This window comes from Chondrus crispus, genomic scaffold (assembly GCF_000350225.1).
Source record: "Chondrus crispus Stackhouse genomic scaffold, scaffold_264, whole genome shotgun sequence".
Classification (NCBI taxonomy): domain Eukaryota; phylum Rhodophyta; class Florideophyceae; order Gigartinales; family Gigartinaceae; genus Chondrus; species Chondrus crispus.
In genome coordinates this window covers 90809-102928 of record NW_005179144.1, presented here as the reverse complement: position 1 = coordinate 102928, position 12120 = coordinate 90809, and the positions used below count along the sequence as shown (strand labels likewise).

Here is a 12120-nt window from a genome sequence, read left to right as displayed (position 1 = left end):
GAGGTCCACGACCAGGTGGATTGGCCGCGAGTGCCTTATTCCCAGGGGCATCACTATGACCGCGCAGATCGCGCGTACATGTCCCCGGGGAGACGTGAGGACGCCGGGGAGCCGAGGGCCGATAACTGGGTCCGGTTCGACCCGGGGACGTTCGAATGTCTACAGCCGGAATTCATGAAAAGGGATGCCGGCCCTGGGGACAGGACAGTTGTCAGGCCACACGTCACCGATGGTGGTGGTGAGTCCGGGGCGATGGTGGTGGTGAGTCCGGGGCGGTTCCAGTCGAGCCGGCGCGTACGGATGTGCCGGTGGGGGACGAGGACGCTGTGGCTGAGGAGCCTGCGTCGTCCGCGCGACGTCGGATTTTCACCGAGTTAGGCGTCTCTGAGGACGAGATGCTACAGTTAGTGAGCAACGCCGAATTCGTGGCGGTTGTAAAGCGCCTCAAGACGGCTTCGAACGGGGAAACTTCCGTGTACGGGACCGACGGTAGAGGGAGACCCCCCCGATTCGGAGGAAGGGTCGGTACCGTCGGATGCGCCATGCGCGCCAGTGGCGGGGGTGGAGGAAATCCTCGCCGATTACGAGTCGTCGAGCTAATTGGCGAGGAGGGTCTTCCTCCAGCCGGTCCCCCGTCTTGACTCCAGGGGCGAATACGGGAGCGCGAAGAGGCACTATAGTAGCTAATAAACGCAGTCCCTTCTTGTATCGTTACCCGTAGTGTTGGGATCTGGAGTCGAGGGAGACGAACGGATCCGAAAGGACAGACATCTTATCTGAGTGACGGGCGAGTCAGCCTAATGAGGGTGACCGACGGGGAATAGGTCTTATACTGTCCCCGTGTATGCGATCGGAGGTGGTCGGAGGGCGACGTAGTTGCGAGACCATCTGGGCAACTAAGGCCAGGCGGGTGGTTCCCCGTGTGGACATCCCCCCCGAGGGGTGGTTACCTCGGCATGGGTACTTGGCGGAGCGAGTGCTCCGAAGTCTCCAAGGTCTGAGGGATTTTTTTGGCCCTTGATAGGGGTACTGTACCGACTCGGAAGTATGGGTGGTCCGAGTCGGGTGTCACGGGTTTACCCCCAGGTAGCGAGCACTTTATTCGTGGCGAGTACCCGCCGTCCGTCGCGGCGCACAGCCTTCCTTCCCGTGACGGTTGGGGGTCTTCTCCACATCTCGGAGGGGGGCTGTACCCGGCTCTCGGGAGAATCGTCGCGTAGCTGACGTCGTCGGTTACCCGCGCCGGTGGGGTGTGTCGCGAGGGACACGCTCGATAAAGAGGTGCCGCGAGGGTTAGCCAGACGGGCCGTGCGTCGTCTCGCTATCGACGTGCTCGGACGTTCCCCTGCAGTAAGGGTTGTCGGTCGAGGGGGAGGCCAACGGGGGGCCCTGCTAGAAGGTGCTATGGCCTCGTGTGGAAGCGCGGCGCGGCGGTGGTCGGAAGGGATCTCAAATCGGGATCAGGATCACCTGGTGACCCCGCACGATTTCTCCACTTCCGGTAGAGAGGTCGCTTGGGGACGCGGAAAGGCGACCGTAGGGTCGGGCGACATTCCGCGACGATGGCGAGGGCGTGCAGCAACCGGAGGGGGAATCTCTTGTAGGGAGACGACCACCGGCGGAGGCGGGACGCGTGGCGGCGGGGGAAAGGTAGATGAACAGGGGCGCCCCCACCCGGGGGGTTGCGATGGTCTGTGGCCCGGGGGAAGCTCGGATGTGAGGAGGCGTGCGATATGACAACGGAACTCCTCCCTGAGCCTCTATACATACCTTACGAGTCGGCGTTGGCTCCTCCGCCGGAGGGGGGGGTGGCTTGACCCAGAGGCCCACCAGACACAGAATGCAACTAGGTGGTTATGGCAGGGGTCAGTTAGCCAGCCCCACGCTGTCCGGGTGTGACCATAACTGGACGTTCGGTGCGGGGAGACGTTTGCGTTTGCAGAATCGCGCGACGGTATTGTAGTCGATGTAATTTGCGGGCTCCCAAGTGTCATCCTCCGACGTGTATCCGTACCAACGGACGCGGAATAGAGGCATCCCGTCCGTTCCCGGCTTGTATCCCGTTAGCGCGTCAACCACGTAGGTTTGTGTGGCCTCCTCCATAGGGGAAGGAGGTCGTTTCGTCGCCTCGGCGGGCGGGCTTGACGCGTTCTGATATGAGGAATCAACCGCAGTTGGCGGGTGAGGAGGGCTTCCCGGGGACATGAGGAGGCGTTGCCCGAAGGTACACATAGACGGCTGCTACCAAAATCTTCCGCCTTTTGGATCGTGAATCGGGCATTGACCCAAGTAAGAAGACTGGAGAGGTGTCTTCAATTTCCGGTCATCTGGCGGCAGAAGGGTTGCGATTTGAGTATCCGTCGCGTCCGGACGTTCACGTTCTTCGAGGGGCATCCATTGAAGTATCTCAGGGCCAAACGTTAGCATTGGTTGGAGCTAGTGGATGTGGAAAATCTACGACTATTGCCCTTTTGGAGCGATTCTACGATCCTCGCGAAGGGACTATTCGAATTGATGATACTGAAATCCGAGAGTACAACCTGAATCACCTGCGATTCAACTTGGGTCTTGTTTCCCAAGAGCCTGATCTTTTCAATAGTAGTATACGGGACAATATTGCCTACAGGCTGGACCACTCTGATGGGACTCCGGTGACAGATGACACGATCATAGCAGCTGCAAAGGCTGCCAATGCTCACTCATTCATTTCAGAACTGGAAGACGGATATGACACTGTCGTTGGCGCACGGGGGGAAAGACTTTCAGGCGGGCAACGGCAGCGCGTGGCAATCGCTCGAGCGCTTGTGCGAGAGCCCCGAATCCTTCTACTGGACGAAGCAACTTCTGCACTCGATGCGGTGTCGGAGCGAGTTGTACAAGACGCGTTGGACAAGGCAGAAGCAGAACGCACGACGGTGGCCATCGCGCATCGGTTGTCTACAGTGAAGAACGCCGATGTGATAGCGATGGTGTCAAAGGGTCGGATTGTGGAAAGCGGAAAACATGAACAGCTGCTGCGCATTCCGAATGGAGAGTATGGGAACCTGGTTAAGAACCAGTTGACTGAAGCGACCTACGAAGAATGAACACCAAGACGCATCAGTTTGCCCTCGTAGCGGGATGCGTAAGCAGTCATCTGGTTTTCCGAACTTGCTGTACGTAGAATATGAGGCGTATGTACATGTACTGTACTGTAGAGGCTTGCTGAAGTGATCTGAATGGTGAGGATGATGTGGAGCTGTCCCCGCGACAGCCATCCTCAAAAAGAAATTCGCCGCCCGAGGTCATGGGCGTCCGTGGGCTGCGTAATCATTGTGTGATGTCTCAATCTTTAATAACCGCAAGGCCTTCCCTGTTGTCATGCTTCCCTGTGCTGCTCTGAACGTTAGACTTTGTTTGAAGGAAGAAGGCTTGAAATACTGTAGACGGAGCCGGATCGAAAGGGCGGGGGTAGAATCATAGATAAAAGGGGAGGATCCGGCGGCATCTATTTCCCTGCGTGTAGCTGTGAAGGAAAGGCCGCGTATCCGTTGTGAGGGTCTGATTGGGCACGGTGCGGGGTCTCTGAAGAAAATCCTATCCTCTCACTGTGCACCGTACACACTTGCACGTACAGTATCTCACTTGTCTTACACGTGGACTTGAGGTCTGGTATTATTAATGTAGAACAGACCCACAATGCTTTAAGCACCCCAAAATGACTCTTCACAGTGAAAAGGGAAAAGGAGGGAGAGTGCGAAAGGGCCAGAGGGCGAGGGCGGGAGGGGGTTGGGACAGGGAGGGGCACGGAACAAGGAAATGATTCCAAGGTTAGTTTAGAATTGGGGGAGGGCAAAGGCGAGGGCCAGAGCCAGGGCGCAAGACAATGACCATGGATGTTTTCGACATTTTGAAAAGAGAAGCGGTTGTACATTGCCCTCATTTTTTCACTTTGGTAGATGATGCCGACCTGGGACTTTGGTCCAATATCATGAAAGCCTTTACCCCCTGTATTCTAAAAAGGCTCGGAAAGCTATCGGCCTCAGCGACACCAGCTCCGGCTGCGACGGGGAAAAGTAACTATCTAGAGACACCGTGCCACGAAGAAATTGTCGATAGCGACGCTGAAGTGGGCTGAGGCCCTATGGTCTCTTGTACGGCACGCTGTACTGCACAGTACTTAAAAAGGTTAAATAATGTGGAAATATTTTCTGCAATAGCACCGTCTGCACTGGTCGCAACTTCCGCCCCTAAACCATCTCGCGTTGTTCAGACTCTGAACAGCGCGAGATGGTTTGCGTGTTACCTTGTGAAGAGAGGGGAAGAGATCTGCGGCGGCTCAGGTCCTTTCTACCTGGCCCTTCGTCATGGTCAGCAGTGATTGGCCCCTTTATTCATATAGAAACACCATCTGTACATTTTTACAGCAGACATCTACTGTACGGCGGGGGGGGAAGGGGGAGAGGGGGACGCACACCCACTTTCAGCCCACAACTGCAGCTCTCTACCCCATTCCCCAGTACTGTATACTGTAGTCGTGCATTCTATTTTAGTTCCGTTCAGCAATACAGTCACGGTTTCGGAAACTGCTACGCGCTACTACTGTAGTGACCATCATTTGCATTCCTCTTCAGCCTATTACGAGAGTAAGAAACCATCTTGTGTCAACTTGCTGCAGAGTATGACGTCATCGTCATGGTTAGCAAAGGAAATATTCTAAATACACGAACAAATACTGTACGCATTTGATTTCGGACATATATTTTCATATTCTATTTTAACCCAACCCGTCATCCCGCAGTGTGTAGAAACGTGATTACTAAATTTACGTCATGCCCTGTAGACTACGGCGCATGACGTCATAGTCAATCATTCACTGCACGGTTGTCCAGTACAGTAGTACTTTTGCTTCCCTCAGATCTATGATCCAGGGATCAATGGATTGATATTTATAGAACCATCAAGATATAAAGCTGCAAATTCAATACACCTCTCGACATATCCAAATTATATGTACTGCATCAGCCAAATAATACAATATCGTTTATAGATCAATCAATCATTACAGACCAATCAAGATACAAAGAAGCAAATTCCATGCACCTCTCGACATAGCCAAATTATATGTGCTGCATCAGACTAATAATATAATACCCTTTATAGGCCAATCGATCATTACAAATCCACATCTGTACATGCGATAACGCTTAATCATGAAACCAGCGCACACTGCTCTAAAAATGATGTTTTGCAAAAATGTTAGAATTCTTAGAATGATGTTTGGCAAATAATGTCCCATTGTTTAATCTATACAATGATTTTACATTCACGCCCTCATGCCAGTTTCAGGAACCTGAAAGCAGCCTTACTTGTTTTGAAAAAGGGGTTTGGCAGTGATATTACAATGTTTCGTGGCAGTATTGTTACAATGTTTTAGATACGGAATGATTATGGACGATGAGACGTGAGTCGAGAAGTTGGCCTGATATGCAGAACCTTGTCTATAAGATGGACCGAAAGTCGAAGTGCAATACCAAATCTTCGTATCAGCAAGTCATGTCTTCTCAAGCTCGAACGAACTGGTTTTGGTCGCTCTATGAGCGCGCCACTGCTCTTGAATCGTTCCCGGGACATGCCACCCACTTAAGGCGCCTGTGCAGGATGGCCTTGATTTCCAGCCCTCCTGGGGCCGAGATGCCAAGACAGGAGTTCATTCAAGCCATTCGTCACGGAATGCTTCCTGCCGAAGAAGCACTCACTACAACTTCGCTTCTCCAGTCCAAGAGAGAAATCGACGTTCTCCGCGACATTTGCAGTCACTACAGGTGCTTTCTGACGCCTCTTTATGTCATCGTGGCCCTTCCGTCAAGGTTTTTCTATGTACCGATGTTAGACAACATTGCGTGGTTTGCAGCGACGTTCTTCGGTTTCAATCCATCCCAAATACTTGAACTTCTCCACGACTTTGAAGATGTAGACTCGGAGTTGGAATATGCAGTTCCCGAGCTTGATCATCCTCTCGGACGCACAGGAAACCACAATAGCCGTTCATAAAAATCGATTTCCATTGAGAACTTGCTTCTATGCCCCTAATGTTCAATCACGTTGTACAAGTTCAGATCCCATCAGGCAATAGTTGCATGGAAGGAAAGGGTCTGGTTGTTTTTGTATGGTGGGCTCAGAGTGTCTTTGTCGTTCATTAAAATGGGCCCTTGCGTCCATATGGTCAGGGGCCGGGGTATAGCCCGCCGACTCCCTTGACCATCGAACGAGCAGTAAGTACAAGACGTAACTACGAAAACAATTCAGTGTATCCACAACAGTCGGGGTGCAACAATGAAAAACAGTTGTAGAATGATGTTCACTGCGGCAACGACAACAACATTGCTGTTCCCACTGTGCAGTGAGAAAATAAACAAACTGTCGGAAACAGACGCTCACTAAGCTTGGCTCTATTCTCAATCTCAAGGCGGACTATTGCAGGGGATTAGTGTGTACTGCAAAACGAGCACTTGTACGTATCAAACAATTGCCTATCTGTACCGCGAACATGGAATATTATAAAAAAGAGGACTGAACAGACCCATCGGGTGTGACAAAAGCCGCTCAAGTGGACGTACCACAACTCCTATGTACGGAAGAAAAGGCGCCGTCCGACTTCACTCTTCTCTAAGTGACAGTCCTAAGTTTCATGACCCAAATCTTACAAATTCGTTACACCCCTCGGAATTGTTAACATATATGTGGTGTATCAGACCAAAAAGAGATTAATTTTTATAGACCAAACAATCCATAAAGATTCAATGCACTTCTCGGCATAGTGTATTTACAGGTGCTCCATCATACTATAATGGATTGATCTTTATAGACCAATCAAGCTGTAAAGCAGCAAATTCAATACACCTCTCGACATATCCAAATTATATGTGCTGCATCAGCCAAATAATACAATATCGTTTATAGATCAATCAATCATTACAGACCAATCAAGATACAAAGAAGCAAATTCCATGCACCTCTCGACATAGCCAAATTATATGTGCAGCATCAGCCTAATAATATAATACCTTTTATAGACCAATCGATCATTACAAATCCACATCTGTACATGCCATCACGATTAATCGTGAAACCAGCGCACACTGCTCTAAAAATGATGTTTTGCAAAAATGTTAGAATTCTTAGAGTGATGTTTGGCAATAATATCCCATTGTTTAATCTATACAATGATTTGATAGTCACGCCTTTGTCCAAGTTCGAAAAGTCAAACAAAGCACTCAACACCACCTAGGTGTTGCATATAAACAGACTAACGTTATCAGTGCAGCGGGAAGACGCACCTTCGAAAACCATGGCATCTCTTTCCCGATTGAATCGCCATGAGTGGCTCTACCAGCGCGCCATGATTTTACCAGTTTCTTTTGGACCCCCTGGATATCTTCGGAATGTCTGCATCAGCTTGCTTCTGGCATGCCCTCCTGGTTCAGAGCAGTCGAGGGCCCAAGTTATTCAAGCCCTGCAGTCAGGATTGCTTGCCGAAGACAAGGCGCTGAACATGGCATCTCTACGTTCTTCGCTTCAAGAAATTGACCTGTTAAGGGACATTTGCTCCCACTACCGTTGTCTTATGACGCCTCTCTCTATCGTCGTTGCTCTCCCATTTCGATAAGTCTCTGATTCAGTTTTTTTCGACATCGCTTGGTTTGCATCCGTCTTTTACAAGTTCAGTCCTTACCAAGTCATAGCACTTCTGCATGACTTTGAGGATGCTAGTTCGGAACATGAGTATCTTCTATCTTAGAGTATCCAAGTTACAGCTTTGCTCCCATCAAGTAAACAACGTGTCATGCCTTCCCATTTGCCGATATTAACGACGTTCACGAAGACAATTCAATTGAGCACTTGCCCATTATCCCCTGTATGCCTGAGTCTTGGGTTACACCGTTAACAAATGATTTCTGAGTACCAAAAACCCATTTGTGCACATTTGATTTGCATGTCAAGTTCAGAAAGAAACCAGTATCACAATCACTTCCTATACCCATGGGTTGGACGGATGGGAGGTTAGGCGTCGAAATTGGCATCGCTATTGAAGATTCCTGGGATGGAAGGCCTACTGGCTCCATAAAATATCTGCAAAAATTATATCAAAGCACGGGCCAAAACACTCCGCACGCTCCGTGGCGGATGGAAGTCCCGAATCTCGGACGGAAGGCCTATTCGTCGGATGGAAGGTTTCATCGCTGGTTTCATCCGTGTCGCAGCCCTCGTTATGATCAATCTTGACATGGCACTCACCTGTTGGCTACTTTGAATCCCACTCTTCCTGCCTTTCAGGTTTGAATGCCCTTTTTCCCGCCTTAAACTGTACTCACTGGCTCTCTCTCTTTTGACTGCTGCTTTCCATCTAAGACACCCATCCATTGGCCATTCCCTCTGGAGACACCCATCCATTGGCCATTCTCTCTTGGGACACCCGTCCATTGGCTACAGAATTCGTACAACTATCACCGGCCAGTTGGGAGACTGCCTGTCAAATGTAGAGTGGAATTATGGGAGTTGCGAATGCCAACAGCGGCGGCAAGTCTGGTCGGACCATCACAGATCCACTGACCGGATGCTACCGCTTCAATAGTTTTGTACGAGCGTAGAAACGTGTCTGTTTTTGCGAATGTGGCAGGGATTCTGAATATACTTGTAGGGGAGAGCGCGAGGAGGATGGTTTTGCGAATACCGCCGGCATGCAACACCCGTAATTAGCGGGAAGAGTTGCCCTTGCTCATGCTCATTAATGGCCCGCCGTCCACGTCCATCTCTACAATCCCCACTGCGCCCCTCTCAAGCTGCCCCCGAACGGCACGTTGCTCCGACGTCCATCCGAGCTGCCCCTGCTCTCCAAAATTGATAGCAACAAATCGATGGCGACCTGAAAGCATCCCTGACCTGCATCACGGCGAGCTCGGCGGCGAGCTCCAGCGGGCACGTAGAAATCGGAAAGCAGGCGGCTGTGGCCCGGAGAGCATTCCCCGCTTGCTCCCCGACTGCACGGGGACAACGAGGCAATGGGTGTAGTGCAGAAACGCGCGAGGCGCGACCACCATCCGCAGTCAACTGGAGGGTCACGCACGGATAGGCGAATGTGTACAATGAAGCGGACACGCGCGGGAGTTTGAAGGTAAAGCGGTAGGCAAGCGGTGAAGGTGGAACGGCGCGGCTCTGGGAAGGTGTATGCAGAACTGGCCCGTGCTCATACAATCTGCCTCTCACGAGGAACAGTCCCTCGCTCGCCCCCCTCATCCCCCCAACCGAGTGAATCATATGGTAACGAACCGCTCTGCGCCTTAGCGAACCCCTTTCCCCCACCCACACCGTCGTCCATAGCCCCGCTCTTTATAAACAGCCAACCCCGCCGTACTAGCTTTCGTTCCTCTCCCCTCCTCACCCCTCATCCCGACGCTCATCATGTCATCTTGACTCCTTTTTTTTCCGTTCTACGATACCACCAACTCTCCAACATGTGACCAACAACCGAATCAAAACACACCGGCGCTTCAGGAGCAGCCGGCCCGAGTCTCGCAGGCTGCTGGGCGTGTACACTACTTCATTAAGGAGGAGCAATGCGCGACAGTGGAGCAGACTGCGTATGGCATAGCGCAGCACCAGCCTCCCGCGCATTGGGAAGCACAGTACCAGCCTCCATATGGTTCCCCGGAAGAGCAATCTCCAGCCTCGGACACTTCATATGAAACTTACGCTGTCAAGGATCACAGCATCCCGGTAGAGTATTTGCCGGTCACCGCGCAGCACCAGGAGCGGGTATATGGGGAGGCAATACAAGAGGAGCTCGCCGCAGCGGTCGGCTGGGAAGCCCAGAACAAATGCGTCCCTTGGCCGGTTGCAGGAGGCTACGCTCCCGATGGCCACATCACTGAAGGCGAGGGTGGAAGCCTACAGTGCAACGAAAATGGAGTATAACATCTATTTGGATCGATGACGTTGCACGCGAATGTGATGAGGACGCAGGAGATGCAGGGTGAGCATGAGGGCACGCTGAGCGATAGATATGAAGACCAAGTGTGTTCACCAGCACTCCCATTGTCGATGAGCACGGAGAGCGACGAAGTGCTGGCGGCAATCGCTTGCGGGATGGAGGGTGCTTCGCACATGACGGATGCGCCATCTCCCCTACCGTCGGCGTCGGAGCCGATGGCAGCGGGGTTGCAGCGGTGTCTACAGAGCATCGCTGGACGAATTGCATCACAGGAACTGATGCTGCACCGCCTGAACGAGGTGCAGTTTCAACTACTCGCCGACGGGAACATTGGAGATGCGGTGTCACAGGCGCGCCGGGAGATTGCGGGGCTGAGGGACTACGGTCGTGATACGATAGAAGTGATGAGGGGGTTTGCTACAGCTCTGCTTGGCGGAAGGGAGTGAGACGTGGGACCAAGGTTGGAGGAAAAGGCTTTAGTTGTTTGTAATGCGTGCTCATCATGTGTTTGTCGTTCAGGAATTTTTTTTGCGTGTTTCAAAGTGTGCGAAACGGGTGGTGTCGGTAGAGTTTGAACCGAGAGTGCAGATGCGGCCGTCGCCGCGCTACAGTACGAGCGAGATGGAAGGGTTCGACCTGAACAGGTGGCGTTCACGCCACCTGCATAGAGCATCGCGAATGGGACATGGGCAACCTATCATTCGTAAGGCATGTGTGCGGGCAGCGAGCGGGACGCTGTATCGAGGGACGAGGGAGAAGGGAAAGGGTGGAAGAGGGACGGACGAGCGGGACGCTGTATCGAGGGACGAGGGAGAAAGGAAAGGGTGGAAGAGGGACGGACGTGGGAGAAGAGTGTCTGAAGAGTGTCACGGGCGACTCATTGGCATGTTGGCTTGAATGTTTGAAGGTCATTGCAAGAGCGGATGCGAGATTTCAACGTCACAGGAGTGATGGAAAAACTTGGACAAAGACGAGAAGAACGATAGAACGATACTGGTACAGTTGCATACATATCATTTATACATACCGATCATAAGGCCAAAAGCCTCCCAGTGCTCCGTGGGGGAGGTTTCGACGGCTAGGTACAAAAAATCGCTGACGCGTCTCTCATCTTGTCAGACTTCGAATAATTGAACAACTGAAGGGGGGTTGCCCTACATTTTGGACAACGCCAAAATAGCTCGGATATGCAAATTATTTGAAAACAACCGTATGGGGGAGGTGGGGGGGCGCAGCGGCCGCGAGGAAGGGCGCGGCTCTACAGCGCTGGGAGGGGCCAGCTGTGGACGCGGAGTCGTGCGGTGTGACGCGCGCGTGTCGACGGCGCGAGCGCGTGCCATAGACTCACGATGCAGCGGGCGTCACGGGGTGGGGCGCGACTCTACAGCGCTGGGAGGGGCCGGCTGTGGACGCGGAGTCGTGCGGTGTGACGCGCACGTTGTGGTATAACCCCAAACGGAAATTAGATTAGAATTGGATCAGGGACAGTAAGGCAACGAGCCTTACAGCCATGCGCGCACACACGTGTCGTCCACGTGTTCGGGACGCGTACTACACGTGGACTGTCAGCCCCGCCGGCTGACAGCGTTACAGTGTCGGTAGACCGGCACTACTGTAGAGTTATGATAGACTACAATGTACATTAAATATGAGCGGACCGCCGGCGGTGGAGGACGACAAGCACGGACTTGTCAAGGATCCTCCACCTTGGTCCGCCCGCTTACTTTTAGGTACTTCCGTCCGTTTTACCTAGGAGTAGCACCGCGCGCGGGTTGAGGACGCGCGTAGCACGCCCACGAGCCGGCTCCGCCTCCGCCCGTCGGTACTGGATCGTCACCCAGTACCGCTCCGGGGCGTCGAGGCGTAGAACCGCTCGCGCGTGCGCGCGTCCTCCTCGATCCCGCTCTACCACCGCTACCTCGAGCCCGTGCTCGGTACCGTGGGTGGGCCGTGCTTCTGTCTTCCCGCCGATCGGGGTCTTTCCGAACTGTCAGTACTCACCCCCCTCGTCGTTGGGGGTGATTATACTACAGTGGTCTCCCGACCTAGAAGACTCTCACGATCGAACCGAGAAGACTATCGTTTACCTCCGCGTCCGTACGCGTCGAGATGAGTGGCGAATATCCCACCTCGATTCGCTCGGAGCCCGC

At 52.7% G+C, this 12120-nt stretch overlaps 2 protein-coding genes across 2 annotated transcripts; both read left to right on the top strand.

Annotated features, from left to right (window-relative positions):
- The first annotated feature begins 1840 nt into the window (after window positions 1-1840).
- CHC_T00005019001 (hypothetical protein) lies at window positions 1841-3086 on the top strand. The gene is made up of 3 exons (XM_005716382.1): window positions 1841-1954; window positions 2235-2915; window positions 2979-3086. The coding sequence occupies exons 1-3, from the start codon at window positions 1841-1843 to the stop codon at window positions 3084-3086; spliced, it is 903 nt and encodes a 300-aa protein (XP_005716439.1).
- A 7099-nt stretch (window positions 3087-10185) lies between these two features.
- CHC_T00005018001 (hypothetical protein) lies at window positions 10186-10416 on the top strand. Its single transcript, XM_005716381.1, has one exon. The coding sequence runs from the start codon at window positions 10186-10188 to the stop codon at window positions 10414-10416; it is 231 nt and encodes a 76-aa protein (XP_005716438.1).
- Window positions 10417-12120: the final 1704 nt, after the last annotated feature.